At 39.1% G+C, this 20,129-nt stretch overlaps 1 protein-coding gene across 2 annotated transcripts in view; it reads right to left on the bottom strand.

The window, feature by feature from the left end:
* Positions 1-20,129, bottom strand: part of LOC140194845 (cyclin-dependent kinase 13-like) — a 127,547-nt gene that overhangs the window by 49,081 nt on the left and 58,337 nt on the right. For both annotated transcript variants that reach the window (XM_072252124.1, XM_072252131.1), the window contains exons 6-10: positions 19,768-19,957; positions 12,845-12,901; positions 6,843-6,944; positions 6,384-6,461; positions 275-391 (exon numbers count right to left, since the gene is read on the bottom strand). In XM_072252124.1, coding sequence (XP_072108225.1) covers positions 275-391; positions 6,384-6,461; positions 6,843-6,944; positions 12,845-12,901; positions 19,768-19,957 — 544 coding nt within the window. The remainder of the gene's footprint in view (positions 1-274; positions 392-6,383; positions 6,462-6,842; positions 6,945-12,844; positions 12,902-19,767; positions 19,958-20,129) is intronic.

Here is a 20,129-nt window from a genome sequence, read left to right as displayed (position 1 = left end):
AATGTTCTCACAACCAATGGACTCACTCTTCATCTCATGTTCACGATATTTATTGCTTATTTATTTACCATTTTTATTTCCTTCTTTTTGTATTTGCAGTTTGTTGTCTTCTGCACACTGGTTGAATGCCCAACTCGGGCAGTGTTTAATTGATTGTTATGGTTATTATTCTATAGACTTATTGAGTATGCCCACAAGAAAATGAATCGTAGGATTGTGTATCGTGACATTTATGTTTTTTGATAATCAATTTACTTTGAACTTTGATACTTACAAAGAATATTCCTCTCTTAGCCGTCTGCGATACTGCTTCTTTGGCTTCATTGTGTGGAAATATGGTAGTTTAATCACATCAGGCCACACTGCTGGACATGGGCTACCACAGATTCGACTGTCAGACAAACAAGTTGATGGATGAACCATAATTTCTTTTTAGTACATTATGACATTACCAAGATACTACTATTGCTTGAACATGCAGTAAATCCATTACCAAACCCTTCAGTGTATGCCAACTAATGCCAGAGAGCTTGACCTAATAGTTGCCACCTTGAAAAATGCAGGTTATTGAACCTAACATGTCCAAATACTTTTGACTTTTCCCCACAACATAGACAAACCAGGATATCGTCTCTTCTGATGAAGGGGAACAGAGCAGATTGCTCTCCACAGATGCCACCAGGCCTTTCAGGCTTTGTTTCAGAATTTGCAGACATTTTCATTTCCTGTTGCCGTTTCCAATTATTATGTAAGCAGACAAGAGCACAAGAAACTGCAAAGTGCAGCAGGCTCAGCCCAAATCATCACTATGACGACTTGGCACTACAATGAACTTTTTTCCTGTTTTGTGTTCTGTCTTGTTTAACTTTGGAAAACTTGTGTCTTTATGCATGCTCGGTTATCTGTTGCCAGTTGCTCATGATGCAACTGTAAGCAGCTGTGTATATATGTGCTTGGGGATATGACAGTGAGCTCGACTTTGACTTTGCAAGACAATGAGTGATTATGCCTGATACGCATCAGTTTCCCCCCTCCGCACCTCAGCAATATTGATCAATTATCATTATTCTGGAATCCTCCTCCCCTTAAAACCCTGCTGAAATAAGGGCAAGAAATATTCCGGTACAGAAGAGATGGCTTGTACTTTTTAATCATTGCTGTTTAAAAGGTCATTCTTTTTTTCTAGGAAGACATTTACAATTTACTTAAAGAAGCGCTGACCAAAGACTACTTCGTGGTAGCTAAAAGTACCCTCTTTCTGGTCAGCTATTAGACAAGAGTGCACTAAGGGACTTCAGCATCACATGTTGCTGGATTACTCCAGTGTCAATATCCTTCACTGACATTGCCACCAGCTTTACACAGAAGTGTTGAGATGCTGGAACTCTCAGTCAAGAGTGCTGCATTACCCAACTTTCAATAATAAAGCTCCCAAGCCTTGATTTCACAGCAGCTTCCTATACGACCCCAGAATATGCCTTTTCACCCCTTTCCTTCCAGAGGACCAAGCAGAGATGAGGCTATTCACTTGAGTTCCCAGGGAAACAAACTAGTTCTGTTTACAGACACCCTTAAGTCTAGTTTGTCCATAGTGCAGAAAATTCACAATATCACTCAATAAGATAACCATATCTTCACAGTATTACAACGAATGGCATCAAAAACACGTCACCACCAGTTAACTCAACTCTGACAACTTGCACTCATTTATCAATTGCACTTTATTATGCACGAGGACAGCAAAGCCCTTGTCACCACACTGTTCTAAACTTGGAATAAAGAAAAACCTGTTTTTTTTCTTTCAGAAAGTGACTAGTTGGATGCAGATATCGACAAATTGCTAACCTTGCAGATGTTTAATTTCTCCATTTCCATTATGAATCATCACAGTACAATAACAGATATTAATAACCAATTGAATCTAGACTTTAAAGGCCAATAATACAGATTTAGTAAAGTAACTGACCCATAATAAGTGTCACCCTACAATGCTTCATTTGCATAATTATCTTGTCCTGGAATGCTAAATGGCATGGGCCGCATGCTATGTAAGGGGAAGCTATGCTCTTCAAAGATACCTCTTACTGGGATTGACTACACGGCATCTGCAAATTATCCTTGTCTCGAGTATCTTCATGATTATGATCACCTTAATGACCATTCAATTTAACAACACTGATAAGAAACAATAGCTGAAAGTGTAGAGTGCTATCCTGCATAGGAACGAATGTGTGTACATACACTGGATTTTTGATTTTAATATTATGGGAGCTTATATGCATTACGAGTGCACACAAATCCAGCTTTGAATAGATTGTACTTTGAATTTTATGATCACAATGTGGTCTCCTCTACACTGAAGGAAACCAAACACCTGGGTGACAGATCAAATCACTACCTGATCTAGTGAGCATTTCCTGTCTTCTCTTCATAGTTTCAGCTTCAACACTATCCTGCATTTCACAGCTTTATCACATTGCTGTGCTTGTTCTCTCTTGGTATTCATTGACCTATTGATCAAACAGAAACCGAACCCTGAACTTCCTCTACCCATTTCACTCAGCTTTCCTCCCCCACCTTTTCTGAAAAAATACGACTATCTTTTTTCCCCTCACTTTCTCTGTTCTGCTTAAGTCTTCTTAATTATTAAATCATTACTCTTTCCATATATGCAGATTTTTTAAATTACATGTTATCTGATTGCTTTATGGAACAACCTCCACTCAGCTGAAAACAGCGATTCCTGATGAAGGGTCTCAGCCGAACACTGACTGTTTATTCCTCTCCAGCATTTTTGTGTGCACACTGCTCTGAGTATCTAGCTGTCTGTCACTTTAATTCTTCAAATCCCATTCTGATCTTCCAACCCTTTGCCCAACAAAACCCAATGCAAGTTTGATGAACATCGTCCAGATAGGCATGTTGGAGTCCTCAGAAGTTGAGATTGCCATTCATTTCCAAAAAGACCACTTGACATCAGTGGTGATTGAACAGGCCCTCACCACCATAACCTGTGTCAGTCCATTTTAGTCCCCACATCATCACATACATTTAATTATAGAGCACTACAACCCATATTCCACCCATCTGGTCCATGCCTAATGGTTTTTCAGCATACTCTCATTGACCCACACCTGCACCACAGCGCTCCATCCTCTTCCCATCCATATGCTTATTCTACCTTCTGTGAGATGTTGTAATCAAACCCACATCCACCACTTCTGCCGGCAGCTCGTTCCATACACAGCACCGAGTGTGAAGTTCCCCCTTAAACATTTCACCTCCCACACTTAAACTCTGACCTCTAGTTGTAGTCTCACCTAAGCTAAGAGGAAAGAGCCTCCTTGCATTTACCCTATCAACACCCCTCAATTTTATGTACTTTATCAAACCTCTCCTCATTCTCCAACATTCTAGGGAATAAAAGTCTTACCTATTCAACCTCGCCCTACAACTCATGCCCTCAAGCCCTGGCAAAATCCTTGAAAATTTTCCTCTGTATTTTCTTTTGCTTGCTTCATTCTTCCCTCTTCTTTGTAATTTCTGACTATACAATTTAAAACTCAATTTTTCTTTATCTTTAGTTCTGATTTGAAATATTGGCATTCACTACTGATGCTGCTCAACTTGCTGAGAACTTCCAGTAGTGTTTATTTTTATTTCAGGTTTTCAGCAGCTGCTGCTTTTTTTGCTTTTCAGTTCTAAACAGTTTTGTATATATTTGACAGTTTAAATAAAATAATTCCATGAACCAGGTACTAAACTAAATTGGTATATTGTATTATGATTATAATTTTATTACATCTGGGTCACAAGTGAGCAGCCTACATTTTACATGATACAGTAGACAGAGAGAAAAAAAAACAAAGGGCACATTTCACACTTCTAAATCAAGTTACTTTGTGACAAAGCCAAACATGTGTCAGGTGAGCAAGGACAGACCAAAATGAGCAAAGTAAATGTTATAGAGTCTCAAACACAAAAAATGCTGGTGAACGCAGCAGACCAGGCAGCATCTATAGGAAGAGGTACAGTCGACGTTTCGGGCCAGGACCCTTCCAGCATTTTTTGTGTGTGTTGCTTGAATTTCCAGCATCTGCAGATTTCCTCATGTCTGTGTTTTTATAGAGTCTATTCACTTTAAGATTCCATAACAGCAGAATTAGGCCACTCAGTCCATCAAATCTGTTCCATAATACTATCATACTCGATTTATTTTCCCTCTCATCTTCATTCTCCTGCCTTCTCTCTGTAATCTTTAATTCATTGGCATAACGGCTACCAAATGAATTTGTGAGGAGTGAGCCTCGTGGTATGAGCAAGAAATCAGTCTGTTTTGGCATTTTAGGTGCTTTTAATGGTCATGTGAGTAAGAAACTCAGCCAAAATATTTAAGATTTGATCTCAATTGCTGTGTGGCTCTTTGTGATCAGTGGATAGGCTTCTGCTTTCGTGTGGTGTCCTTCTTTCAATGATGAAGGAGGACGTTACTACGGTTCAGTGGTTATGGATTGGACTTTTGCGTTTATGGACTATGGACTTTCTTGGACATGGTTTTTATTTTGTGTTTTCACCTTTTTTCCCCGTTTTGTTGTGCAGGTCAATGCTCTTGCTGCATTTTGTACGGGGGAGGGTTTGGAAGGTTGATGAGCGGGATGCCATTCTTTTTTGTGCGGGATGCAGGTGGGTTTGATGTTTCTCTCTGAAACGATTTTCATGTTCTTTCTTTGTATCGTCGCTATCTAGAGAAGACTAATCTCAGAGTTGTATATGGATACATACTTTGATAATAAATGAATCTTTGAGTTATACCAAATTATGAGGGGCATGGATGGAGTTGCTTGAGACTAAAACTACAGGCCATGGGTTCAAGGTTCAAATGTTTAAAGGGAACATGAGAGGGATCTTCTACATTCAGAGTGGTGAGAGTATGGAATGAGCTGCGAGCAGAGTGGGTTCTAGTTCAACATTAAGAGAAATTTGGATAGGTACTTGGATGGGAGGAGTGCAGATCAAAGGGACTGGGCTGAAGGATTGGTTCTGTGCTGTATTACTCTACGGGTGCCCAAACTTTCTGTTTCAGAGACTGCGTACACTACACCACCCACATACAATTAACAAGGTGATAATTTAGCAAATCTTGCTATTGTAAACTGAGAGAATATTCATGAGAATGATTCATGAAGAAAGGGTTAACGTATCAGAAGAGTTTGATGGCTTTTGGCCTGTACTCCCTGGAGTTTAGAAGAATGAGGAAGGAATCTCATTGAAACCTACCGAATATTGAAAGACCTCGATAAGAGTGGACATAGAGAGGATACTTCCAATAGCGGGTGAGTCTAGGACCAGAGGGCACAGCCCCAGAATAGAAGGATGTCTGTTTATAACAGAGACAAGGAGCAATTTCTTTAGCCAGAGGGTGGTGAGTCTGTGGAATTCATTGCCACAGATGTAAACTTAAATTCGCCAGACCAAATAACCACAGCGCAAAAAGATCGTTAATTATCTTTTCACCAGTTTATTTCTTTGAGCTCAGCCGGCAAGGGAACTTGGTCCTGGCATCAGGGGGAGAAACGTTCTCATCCCTCTGGCGGATCAAACAAGTTCACTGCTTGACTTCCAGAATTGTTACAATTTATAAGGCCACCGATACAAAAGAACAATCAGTTCAATAGACATTCCAGCTACTCAAATAGAGCAAAACTTAATAACTTAGATAATAGACTCCACCAAATTTAAGCTTTAATTAAGAAAGGAATGTCCTGTCTTATCTCCATCAGCAATCACCTTTTGTCAAAATCAAAAGGTGTGAAAAATCAGGAGACATCTTTTGTGGATCTGTGTGAGCTTTACCTCTTATCTCACTCCAAAGAAGCAGCTGTGAGACATCTTAAACATGCTGTAGCCATTCACAAACCAGAATACACAGACACAGTACTCAACCTTAACCCATTATTTACAGGAATCTGAGAATCCCCCAATTCCCTTAATACTTTATCACAGACAGCTGTGAAGTCAATTCACTGGGTACATCTAAAACAGTGATTGATAGGTTCTTGATCAGTGAGGGGATTAAAAGCTACAGGGAGAAAGCAGGAGAATAGGGTTGAGGGAGATAATAAATCAATGATGGAATAGCAGCACAGACTCAATGGGCCAAGTGGCCTAAATCTGTTCACTTGTTTTATGGCTCAACTATCAGGTTTAAGCTTTCAGGTGGCAATCAATAGCCTAACTCATTATGACTGTCATTACTTTAAATTATTTCCTGAATTTCCTCTATTTTATTACATTTTAGGAATTATTTCATAGCACACTAACAGCACAGTTTGTAAATCGTAACATAGACTTTAATTTTAGCAAAGTTTAACATCAATACCTACCTGATCAATTCCAACTGAGCAAGTTCTTGGTTCGCTTGAAAGATGGGCTTCTTCGTAAACAACTCACCCAGAATACACCTGTATAAAGTAAAAGGTTTTAAACATCTTCAGGCTAATGTTCAATTATGTGATAACAAAATACTTCTGTATTTCAGGGGCAGCATGCTAAAGTGTAGCAGTTTGCATAACACTATTACAGTGCCAGCGACTCGGATTCAATTCTACGGTTGTAAGAAGTTTATACGTTCACTCCATGACTGCGTGGATCTATTCCAGGTGCTCTGGTTTCCTCCCACAACTCAAAGACTTATGGGTTAGTAAGTTAATTAGTCACATGGGACTAATTGGGTGACACAAGCTTATTAGGCCAAAACAACTTGTTACCATGGTGAATATCCAAATAAAACTTAAAAAAAACTTTTCTATGATTTTCCTGGCAGTCTTCAACAAGTCACCTACCCACAACTCCATACATCTATAGCGGGTGTATATCGTTCTTCTCCAAGCAAGAGTTCCGGAGGCCGATACCAGAGCGTAATGACTTTATTTGTGTAAGGCCGACTGAAATAATAAACAGAGAATGAAACACCAGAACCTCCAAAACCCAAGGTAAACAAAATAAATGAAGGCCGTGGTGATGGAAATACACCTAAGAGCAAATAAAGCTTTCCACCTCCATCCAGTGCCAAGAGCATTAATTAAGATTTGCCAGGACCTCGAACACACCACCTACGCGATCTGCATCCTTTACATTTCTCATATAGAGTTAGAATTGCTGCATGCGGTAATTTCCACATGAGAGTGAAATTTAGATTCAGTACATGCCAAATTTGATTATACCATCCTATGGAACTCAATTACAACTTTTTTTTTTAAAAGATCTTGTCTGCGTGGACTGGAATGTTATGTTAAATTTAAAGTAAATTGTTTAGACTAGAATGAATATTCCTCCCCAAAAGTGAGGTACTAGGCAAGGCATCTACTGGTGCTCACAGCTCTCTCCTGGAGAATGAGCACGCTGTGGGCAAATTGGAGCAGGCATTTATTGCAGCAGATATTCTGCTCAGTTATGCAAATGACAACCCCTTAAGTGGTACAGACAGTCAGGGATGGAAACCTTTTATAATGATTTCTTGATATTTTACTAACCTTTAAATCCTCTGCATTGCCATCTGTATTATTTTACCATCTACACCTGAGGCACTAAACCCAATCCGTATAGTGACTGATAAATTAACAGCCTGCCAACAAGAAAATAAGCTATTTTCCCCAAGTGTGTTTTCTGTTACCTGATAATCTGTCCAAATTCCTTTTAATTGGGCCATCGGTTAATTGGGGCAGCCACTTCTTAAGGACAACTTTTAAAGAACAAGAACTATTTGAGAAAATAGATGGGATTCCTTTGATTATTTGGGACACTATGCCGCCTAATTGGGGCAGGAGCTTGTTGCTAAACAGTTTCTAACTAGCGTCAGCTGCATGTGTTTGTGTTAAAAATGCAGCAACAAGACAATTCAGAATTGTTTTGCTCACTGCAGTTTCAAGCATTCAGGCTGGAAAATGCCAGAAATGGGAGTGAATGAAATGAAACCATTTCACTACTTCAACAAATTAGAAACTACAGAGAACTGAAGGTATGGACAATCATCCTGAATGTGTCAATGAAACTGAGGATTTGGAGGATAGAATCATTAACATTATACGAAGGCAGTCCATGACCTACACTTGGTGTAGGTGCTGGTTTTGTTCATTCACAATCAAAAGAATGCAACATGGATGAATTCCTCCACCAAGAAGTATTAGGAATTAATATAATTTTATAGTATGCATTAGTATTGATAGTGCTTTAAGTTGTTCAGTATGGTATTTAACTGCATAATTTATTACTTCGTTTTTTTGTACTTCAACTATTTCCATGAAACCTAGGCTACTTGAGCCATTCATTTAATTGGGCCACTTCCCTACGAGTCCCAATTAACTGTAATCCAGTGTAAATACCCCAAATTAAATGGTTTTTAGACCAACTAGTGGCCAGAAATGGCTAGTTTTTATTTCATTTTATCGACCGGCAATCATGCAATATTTACACACAAATGACATACCAAAGAAATGCTGACAGATTGCATGCACAGCCTTCACTACCTTCAACTCTGCATCCCCAGACATCGCAAGATGCACATATTTGTAGAGAAGCAAGTTTTTTAAAAGTCTAACTTTATTTTTCCACTTGCAACTTCACCCTTTATTTTTTACAATCACAGCCTTTTCTTTACTAAAGAACAAATGTTAATTTAGTATCTTTTCCATATTGTGAAATTTCCCCATCTTCCCTTCACTCTTCAACTATAGTGCCTATAAAAAGTATTTACCCTCCTTGGAAGTTTTCATGTTTTATTGTTTTACAAACATTGAATCACCGTGCAGTTAATTTGGCTTTTTGAGACTGATCAACAGAAAGACTCTTTCACGTCGAAGTAAAAACCAAATATCAACAAATTGGTCTGAACTTACTACAATTATTAAACACAAGATAATTGATTGCATAAGTATTCACCCTCTTCAAGTCAGTATGTAGTAGATGCACCTTCAGCAGCAATTACAGACTTGAGTCTGTGCGGATAGGTTTGTATCAGTCTTGCACATCTGGACACTGCAATTTTTTCCTCATTCTTTACAAAGCTGCTCAAGCTCTGTCAGATTGCATGGGGATTGTGAGTGAACAGCTCTTTTCAAGTCCAGCCACAAATTCTCAATTAGATTGAGGCCTGGACTCTGACTTGGCCACTCCAAGACATTAACTTTGTTGTTTTTGAGCCAATCTTGTGTAGCTTTGGCTTTATGCTTGGGGTCATTGTCTTGCTGGAAAACAAATCTTTTCCCAAGGCTCAGTTCTCTTGGAGATTGCATCAGATTTTCCTCCAGGACTTCCCTGTATTTTGCTGCATTTACTTTGCCCTACACTTTCACAAGCCTTCCAGAGCCTGTTGCAGTGAAGCATCCCCACAGCACGATGCAGCCACCACCATGCTTCACGGTAGGGATGGTGTGTTTTTGATGATGCGCCAAGCATAGCGTTTAGTCTGTTGGCCAAAAAGCTCAATTTTGGTTTCATCAGACCATAGAACCTTCTTCCAGCTGACCTCAGAGTCTCCCTCGTTTCTTTTGGCAAACTCTAGCTGAGATTTCATGCAAGTATTTTTAAACAGTGGCTTTCTCTTTGCCACTCTCCATAAAGCTGCGACTGGTGAAGCACTCAGGCAATAGTTGTTGTTTGCGCAGTGTCTCCCATCTCAGCTACTGAAACTGGTAACCCCTCCAGAGTTGTCATAGGTCTCTTGGTGCCCTACATCATTAATCCCCTTCTTGCACGATCACTCAGTTTTTGAGGGTGGCCTGCTCTAGGTAGATTTACAGCTGTGCCATATTTTTTCCATTTCTCGATGACTGACTTAACTGTACACCAAGGGATATTCAGTGACTTGGAAAATTTCCTGTATTCACCTCTGACATATGTTTTTTAACAACCTTTTTGTGGCATTGCTTGCTCTTTTGTCCTTGTGGTGTAGTTTTTGCCAGGATACTGACTCACCAGCAGTTGGACCTTCCAGTTACAGGCGTATTTTTACTACAATCAATTGGAACACCTTGACTGCACACAGGTGATCTCCATTTAACTAATTACGTGAATTCTAAAACCAAATGGCTGCACCAGTGTGTCATATTAAAGAGGGTGAATATTTTTGCAATCAATTGATTTTGTATTTTATATTTGTAATTAATTTAATTCTCTTTGTAGAGATCTGTTTTCACTTTGACATGAAAGTGTCTTTTTTCTGTTGATCAGTGTCAAAAAGAGCCAAATTAAATCCATTGTGATTCAATGTTGTAAAACAATAAAACATGAAAACTTCCAAGGGGGTGGAATTCTTTTTATAGGTACCGTATGTGCACCTTTGTAACCATAACCACTCCAGTCACATACAACCAGCATTCCCATTTTTAGTATTAGGCTTGAATTTTCACTATACAAGAAACCCAAGCTTACTCTTACTTAACTTGAATCCCTGCACTGTCAGCCTTGCAGGATTTCTAACTTCTAATGTCTTTTCTTTCATCCGAATGTGAATCTGTCTAAAAAGTTGTCACTATTCCAATACTATTTTGCACCAATCTTTGATTCCATTCCACCTTTCTAATACACTGAAAACTAACCAATTTCACTTATGACACAAAAGTGAGTGTTCACCAGCTGATTTTGAGATAGAAGGTTGCTATGTGAGGAGGAATTAGGCAGATTGGTATCATACTCTAATATTAAGAGAGTGACTAGGTAGACATAGAACTGATGTGCTCTCTTGTCAATGCCTAGAATCAGGTTCACAATCTCAAATTAAAGGGTCAGCATTTTGAAATAACTCAAGAAATTTCTTCATCAAAACAGTACTACTTTGCTCATGAAGCGCATGTAGCAACAGTCATTTAGAATACTGAAATTAGAGAAGGAGAGATTTATAGATATAATGGGGAAACCATGGCTGAGGTGAAAGATCAGTGGTGATTTTATTGAATCGTGGACCATAATGATTGTTTTTATTTCACATCTTTGTGTATACTGTCCCTTGCTCCTGGACATTTATTGTAGGTGGTTTCTTTTGAAATTAAGGGGAATATACAAAGTTTGAATATACAGTAACAGCTGTTTAAAAAAAATGCCACAGCTATTGACAAGCTATAGGTGTGCTGTTCCTGCTGCATTAACGCACACTAGGCATATTCCTTGCTTGCTGAAGCAAAAACCACAATAATGTAATAGGATAGTGTAACAACCATGCAGTAATTAATCACAAACAAGAGAAAATCTGCAGATGCTGGAGGAACTCAAAAGGCCAGGCAGCATCTATGGAAGAGTAAACAGTCGATGCTTTGGGCCGAGACCCTTCATCAGGACTGTTTACACTTTTCCATAGATGCTGCCTGGCCTGCTGAGTTCCTCCAGCATTTTGTGTGATGCAATAATCAGCATTAGAAAAACATTAACATACAAAAGAACAAGTTTAAATAAAATAAAAAAACTAAATGGGTTCTTCACAATTGAGAGGAGAAATAATAGGGAATAGAAGTGAACGGACAAGTAAACAAATACTGTACTTATAAAAGCCAAGGAAAAAGATCAAATTACAATAAGTAAAACTGAAAATAAGAAAATTAATAAAATTTGTTTTGGTAAAGAAAGTGTCTTGGGGAATTACAGTAGAAGGCCAAAATATCTGTCACTGCAGTGATCTACATTTTAAGGTTTTTAAGAGGATGCATTGGTTTTGATTGTCCAGAAATGTGCTGGCTATAAAATTGTCCCTAGATGTTGGAAAGGAGAGAAAGAAAATCTAGGACAACAGCCTGGTAGATTGCACATTAGTGAAAGGACCTGTATGTGGCGTCAGGAAAGTTAGAGAATTACCTGACAATTTTGGCAAACTTCTTGAAAGATGCAAATATTCACAGGGACAATAAATGAACCACAAAGTTAATATGGAGGTACAGAGAATATGGAGATAATGCAGGAAGTTCAAGTTGAAGTGTCTCATTTGCATTTCATTATAATGCAGCAAATTTGAAAAATTGGCCTAATTTTACTCCCATTTCTCCTACCTGCTACAGAGTTCACGTGAGCATTTAAATTATGATCAATTTTTACAGTATTGAACATCTTTCCTAATACAGGTATGCGTCGCTTAACGTCCACGATATGTTCTGTGAAATCGGACGTTATGTGATTTGGACGTTGTGCGAACACCGTGTTATATACTTCGCAAACCTATATGGAGTACTGTAGTGTACCTGTATTGACTAAATCCATGTCATTAGCAATTTCTCCATATCAAATATAGGTCCCTCTCGCATTTTTGTGAGGCTTGTAGTTTTCAGTAAAGCCGATCCTTTAACACCTTCGAGAATTTTTTTCTTGGTTTTTCAGGATCGTCGTGATTGTCGAGTGCGACATGCCTAAACCCCAAGCAATTGCATTCACTAGTTTTCCACCTTCATATTGTTTAATAACCTTTTGTTTCACTTCCAAATCAATACCTTTCCTTTGCTTCTTGCTGCTGCTATCACTAGGAGTGGTTTAGCTGCGTTTGGAAGCCATGATGCACTTTACGATAATATTTTCGAAAGAAAATTAAACAGATAACGCTACTACACTCAAGAGATGCGCGATACACGAGATTGGTTACGTCCGCTACGTCACGTTCTCCGATTGGGACTACAGACATATATGCGAGTGGACGTTGTCCGAATGGACGTTAAGCGGCACACGCCTGTAATTGGTAATATTCAGAAGCAATAATGGGTAGTTGAAGTTAACAAACACTTCATCCATAGTTTAATTGAATGGGTGGAAAAATGCTTTGTTCAGGACGCTCATTAAAATCAATATGAAATATTGTTAAAATGCTACATACCTTTCTTCTGAATTGTAAAGTCGAGCGAGCCCAAAATCAGCAAGTTTTATCTGTCCCCTGGTGACAAAGAAAATTCCATTATTCCATTCAAAACCTTCATCTCTCTGGTTACTAACAAAATGTGAGTTTAAAAATAGGTAATTTATGTAATAAGTGTTACACTACATGAAGTACACTAAAGTTAGAAAAAACAACAAAACCTAATGCTCTCAATACTTGCAACTGCATCTAAAATGGCAGGATCACAAATTCAATAAGTCCCAGAGATCAAGAATGTGGGTTTGATGTTGTATTTTTAAAATGTACTTAACAAAGCATCAGCAAACTCACATCACGATCTCCAAAATGAGAGCCTGGCACAAATCACTATGATCGAAAAATTATTACAAATAAACTACATTTCCAGTATTAAATAAACTGAGAACAACATCCTTCTATTTCTGAACCTTTATCCTGCTTCTCAAGTAAACTTCTGATACATCTGTCCTTCGTTTCCTCATAAGGGATGGCGTCTCTAGAAAAGTGCTGGTAAGGAATTCTGCGCAACTGATGGATAATTTCAAGGATTTTACTTTTTTATCCAACTGCCATTCCAATAAAATTTAACACTGATACTCAGGGCTGCATAACCTATGAATTACAAACTTAGTATTTGCACAATCTTTCCCCAGATATACACAAAGGACGATAATCAAGACATTAGCATTAGACTGTTGCTTGATGTGAACATCTCTAGCACTTTCTGCTTTGTGAAGGCATTCCAACACACAAATATTTTATCTTTCACATGATCTGAATATTCAGATAATTATATTCCATTAACTCTGGAAATCTATTTCAAGTAATTTGGTTCAAGTTCATTGTCATTCAATCATACACATGTATGCTTCCATTTTATACTGCTCAAGCTCTCAGGTCTTCTTTCGCTGATCTCTTAAATTTAAACAATCTCCCTCAAAAAAAATTGGAGGTCAAATTTTTTTTTAAACTACACTCCTAAATTGTGGAACTCAATACGTAAAACTATAACGGATGCAGACTCAATTAACGCTTAAATGTCATTTATTTAACCTTGCTTTTAACTAACATCATTTGTCTTTTCTTTTCCTGTTTGCACTTTTCCCAATTGTACAGCACTTTGAACTACATTGTATGAAAAGAAATCTATAAATAAATTAATACACAGCTAAAGGAAACAATGTTCCTCAGGGACCTAGGTGCAAAACATAGTACATGTATGGCATACAGTAATATTAATAATATTTACAGATATAAAAAATATTCAGAAAAGTTGACATAAAGTACAATATACGACGCAGTTAAATATACAACCGTATAATGCAGCTGGCACTGTCATAAATAATGTGTACTTGGTGGAAGTAGGATGTTCAGAAATCTCATAGCCTGTGGGAAGAAGCTGTTACCCAAACCACTGTCTTTGTTATGAAACTGCGGGACCTTCTGCCTGCCGCTATGAGATCAAAAAGATTGTGGGATGGATGGGAGGGGTTCTTGGCAATGTTGAGGGCTCTGCGAACTCAGCACTTCTGGTGCACGCCCTGGATTGTGGGTGAGGCTGGGGGTAAAGAGAGACATCAATGATTCTCCCAGCAGTCCTCACAACCTGCGGCAATCTTGCAGTCAGGTACCTTGTAATTTCCATACAGCTGGACTAAACACTCAGTGATGTTCCTGGTTTGAATGGGGTGGGGACCCTCACTCACCTCAGGAAGTGGAGGTGCTGCTGTGCTTTTTTTGACTAAAGACTTGGTGTTGAGGGACCAGGTGAGATCATGATGCACACTCCAAGAAACTTGATACTCCTAACTCTCTCCATAGAGGAGCTGTGCACGTGCAGTGGAGCGGTCAGCCTACATCTTCCTGAAGTCCACAATTCCCTCTTTAAACTTGTCCATATTGAGACAAGTTGCTATGTTCGCACCAATTCACAAGCTGCACTGCTCTACCCCCATGCAAACTCTTCATTGTTGCTGATGACACCAACAACTGTAGTCTCATCGGAGAACTTTTAGCTGGATCTGGCAGTACAGCAGGCTGAGCATGCAGACCCGGGAGAGCGCTAGTGCTTAGCGTGATGGAGCTAGAGATGTTGTTGCAAACGTGTCTTAAGGTCTCCATGTCAAGAAGTCCAAGATCCAGTAACAGAGGGAGGTGTTGAGACAAGGACAGTTTACCCACCAGCTTCTGAAGATCGCATTGAATGCTGAACTGAAGTCGATGAACAGCATTCAGTGAGTGGAGTGAATGTACAGTGCCTTAAGCACTCTCATAACAAGTCAACATTCCAAAATTCAATTTCAAACATACATACGTTATCAATTTTTTCTCCTCTCGGAAACATGCCCATCACTTACATAATGCCAAATTCAAGTTAAATTTAAAATGGGGAATACTCTTGGCCAATTCAACCATGAGATAGATCACAGTTGATTCTTTAATGCATATTTTCCCCAGGAAAAGGTATGAGTCAACAATTGAGATAACTTCCCCTTATTAAAAATCCATTTGATACCTGCCCAAATGTAAAATTCCTAGTCAAATGATGTGTTTATATAATGGACAAAAATAATCTGCCTTTTGAATGACATTTTTATACATGTGATTAAATAAGATGGGAACTTAAGCACTTTGGAAAATTTTACTACATTATTCCTTATCCCAGCCATTATGCCACAGGATTAGTAATTCAAAACATACAAATTTACTTGGAATCAATTTAAACAATTCAGAAATAATAAATTAAGTATCAGCAACTGCTATTTAAGCTGCTCAAAGTAAATTTATTATCAAAGTACGTCACCATATACAACCCGAGTTTCATTTTCTTTCAGGCATTCACAGTAGAACAAAGAAATAGTATAGAATCAATGAAAAACTACACACAAAGACTGAAACAACCATTGTGCACCAAAGCTAAACTGCAAATACAGAAAGAAACAAGTAGCAAGTAAATAAGTAATACAGAGAACACAAGTTTTAGAGTTCATAGATCTTGGATTCAGTTCAGTGTTGAGGTGAGTGAAGTTATCCACACCAGTTCAGGAACCTGATGGTTGAAAGGCAATAACTGTTTCTTAATCTGGTGGTGTGGGATCCAAGGCTCGTGTACCTCCTTCCAATGGGAGCAGTGAGAAGAGCACATGGCCTGGATGAGGGGGGGGTTCTTGATGATGGATGCTGCTTTCTTGTGGCAGTGTTCCTTGTAAATGTGCCAAGTAGTTGGGGGAGTTTTTTCCTCTGATGGACTAGAGTGTATCCACCACCTTTTGGAGGCTTTTTCCATTTTGGGGCATTGGTGTTTCCATTATCAGGTCATGATGCAATCAGCCAGAATACTCTACTGGGCATTTGTAGAAGGTAGTCAAAATTTTACGTGACACGCCAAATCTACACAAACTTTTAAGAAAGTAGAGGCACTGCTGTGTCCCCTTTGTGATGGCACTAATGTGCTGGTCCCAGGACAAATTCTCTGAAGTGATAACGCCAAGGAATTTAAAGCTACTGACCCTCTCCCACCTCTGGTCCCCTAATGTCCCCAGGTTTCTTCCTCCTTTAATCAATAACCAGTCCTTTGGGTTCGTTGACGAGTGAAAGTTGTTGTAGCACCACCCAACCAGATTTTCCAGTCTCCCTTCTTTATGCTGCTTTGTCACTACCTTTGATTCGGCTAACAGCAAATTTAAATATGGCACTGGAGCTGTACTTAGCCTCACAGTCATAATAATAAAGTGAGTAGAGAAGGGGACTACCTCCCAAAGCACTTTATCACAATGGTTTTAAGTGCTACTGGATGACAGTCATTGAGGTAGGTCACAACATTCTGAAGACTGCTGATGTGAGAGGTTAAAGATGTCATTAAACTCTGCGGGTGTGGGGTGTGGCGTGTGGTTAGGGCGTTGGACTAGCTACCTGAAGCTCATGGGTTCAAGCCTCAGACGAAGCAGCATGTGGTCTTTGAGCAAGGCACTTAACTACACAATGCTCCAGTTTGCCCAGCTGAAAGTGGGTACCAGCAAAAATGCTGGGGGTTAACCTTGCGATAGACTGGCGTCCTATCCGGGGGGAGTCTCGTACTCCCAGTTGCTTCACGCCACGGAAACCAGCATAAGCACCGGCCTGATGGGCCACAAGGTTCGTGACGGACTTTCATCTTTAAAACTCTGCAGCCCGTTGATCAGCTAGGTACTCTATCTGGGCTGGATGCTTTCCATGGGCTCACCTTCCCGAAGGATGCTCTCACGTTGGCCTCAGATTAAAATCACATGTGTCGTCAGGGACTGTGGGAGTTTGTGAAGGTGCCTCCATGTTCTTTTGGTCAAAGCAACATAAAAGGCAGTGAGCTCATCTGGGAACGAAACCTCATTATCACATTTGTAGCTTGGTTTTGCTTTGTAGAAAGGGATAATACTCAAGCCCTGCCACAGCTGTCCAGCATCTTTCTGTGATTCTAGCAGAATTGCCATTTCATATGTGAGATAGCTTTCCAGAGGTCATACTTGGATCTCCTGTACTTTCCTTGGTCACCAGACCTGAACGCTACCAATCTATTCCTCAGAAGATTGTCGATCTCTTGGTTCATCCACGACTTCTGGTTAGGGAAGGCCCTGAATGATTTTGCAGGGACGCACTTGTCCGCAAGTGTCTTCACAGAGTCTGTGACAACCGTGGCATATTCATTCAGATCCTCTGATAAGACCTTGAACACAGCCCAGTTCACTGACTTGAAGCAATCCTGTGGTCACTCCACTGTCTTTCATGAGCACCTCTTAGCTGTCCTTACCTCTGGTGCCTTACTCTTTAACCTCTGCCTGTGTGCAGGGAGTAGGAAGTCAGCCAGATGATCAGATTTCCTGAAGCGTGATCTAGGGTTGGAACGACAGGCATTCTTGGTGACAGTGTAGCAGTGGTTGAGTGTATTGGGTCCACTGGTGCTGCAGGTGACGTGTTGATGGTAATTGGGCAGACATTTCTTCAAGCTAGCCTGACTGCAGTCTCGGGTAAGGATGTGAAAAGCGTCGGGGTAGGCACTTACATTGCCAAAAGCTTTAATGTACTTCCAGGAAGGAAACCTGGCGTCTTTTACCAGCCAGGCTTACATGCAATTATAATTCTACAAAAATGCAATATACGCTAAATGAACAAGCCACCCAAAATATTAATCGGTTAGGTCATGACCACTCAAGGTTTAATTTTTAGAAGAGTCAGTCATTTACATGACCCATACTTTTACTTCCCTGTATGGGGTTAATTTAAAGCGAGATTGAATTCTAAGCAACAAAAAAATCAAGCATTCCAAATTGGATCACAATAAGGATAAATCACAATTTAAATGCAAGTTAAATGATGTACATCTCAACATTGGGTAGGAAACTAGATTAAAACATCAATAATGAATTCTAAATTACAAAGAGAAAGGCAAGGTTAACACCAGCTACAAGAATCTTTGATTAAAAGGACAGACAGGAGAGGGAACTGGAGCAACACTAACAAGAAATCTCAGCATGAAATAACTGCAGAAATTGACTTTAAGACATTGAAGTTGGATAAATGAGGGAAAACTCAAATATCCAAATACAATTACTCCCTAAATAAGACAATACATTATATGCAGGTCTTCATTAAGGTAGAAGGAGACAATCAAAATTGTACTTAATCGAAAGCAAGTGAGTGTCCAAATTCATAGAGCATAAAGATAAATCACCAAACTATACCCTTGCACAAGTTCAAAATACTGGAGGATCACCTGCACAGTAAGCTTGTAAACTTAAGCTATGATGGCTTCAGAAAGTTAATACTGCCTACTAATCCCCTTTTAAGGGAATTCTGTGTGGACCGTACAAAGGGCCTGATGTTGTGTAATAGTTTTCAGGAACCTGGATCTTAAAGGACAGATGGAGCTCAACTTAAAACCTAGGAATGATAAGATAATGGCTGATTGAAATCAAAGCGATACTTGTTAAATAAGTGATACAGATAGAGGTATCAAGTGGGGTTTCTCACAAGGTGATGCCAAGTTGTTTCTAATTTGGGTCAACCACCCAGATTGAGGAAATTAAATACAATTTAGGAATCAACCTGGGGAGAGGGGAGGGCAAGGATGAACATTAAGGAATAACAAATTATATATCACACCAGCTGAGAAATATTGTCCCATTTTTGTTCGTAGAATACACATGTAGGTAAAAACAAATAGATGCAGTGAAGACTCCAAAAAGTCCTAAACTATGTTATGGGATCCAGGAATTACAAAGAGTAACGCATACAAAATCCTGGAGGAACTTGGCAGGTCAGGAAGCATCTATGGAAAGAAATAAATTGATGTCCATGCCATCAGATTGGAGATTACCCAAACAGAATATGAGGTATTGTTCCTCCAACATGAGAGAGGCTTTTATTCCAGGAATTATAAAAATAGATTAATGTAGTTTTTAAAGGTTTCTGGAATGCACCTAAATGTAACAGCTTCTGGACTGCTATAATTTGTACACTAACAATCTCATTGAAATTAACAGGATCTGGGATCTCTACAAATGAGTGGAATTCAGAAGGGCAAAGTGATGCATCCAAAACTGGTCAGTTGCGGGCCTTCAGACTTTGTAGTACATACGAAGTCCAGGACTGAATATTGAATAACAGCCATTACCTTCCTGTACCTGAAGTATTGAAGTACAATAAGCAGTACTTTAAGGATCAACTTTATTCGCCATATACATTTACATGTATTAGGAATTTGCTATGGTGTGTTAGCGCAACATACAACAAAACATTTAACAATCATAAAGAATCATATAACATTAAGAGCACAAAGGGCTCGAAACTGATTCTCCAAATTTGTTGTTAATATACAAACATATCATTTTACATCTTTGGCGATCGATTTACTGAGCTGAAAATAGGAATACCTGTTATTAAGTAAAATATTGGAGCACTTGATGTCACGATGCAAAAAATTTTTCTTATGGCAGTAGTCCAGACCTTCCATAAGTTGCCTCATAAAAGATTTGATGTGGTTTTCAGTGAAATGCACCAGTCCTGATTCTAATAGTCCCATTAAGTCATGATCCATATATTCAAATACCAAATAAAATGCACCTGGGAGAGATCAAATAGAATACATTGTAAAGTAGCATGGCCAGATTTACTATCAAGTAATAAGAAATTGTTGAATGCTGTCAAAGAGCAACTAAGCTCATTTCCATCTTGGAAAATGGATATTATGTGCTTTACATTCAAGAACATGGAAATTATGTTAGAGACCAAAAAT

This window comes from Mobula birostris, chromosome 1 (genome assembly GCF_030028105.1).
Source record: "Mobula birostris isolate sMobBir1 chromosome 1, sMobBir1.hap1, whole genome shotgun sequence".
Classification (NCBI taxonomy): domain Eukaryota; kingdom Metazoa; phylum Chordata; class Chondrichthyes; order Myliobatiformes; family Myliobatidae; genus Mobula; species Mobula birostris.
The sequence above is the reverse complement of the archived record's forward strand: the minus strand, read 5'-3'. Positions and strand labels throughout refer to the sequence as shown.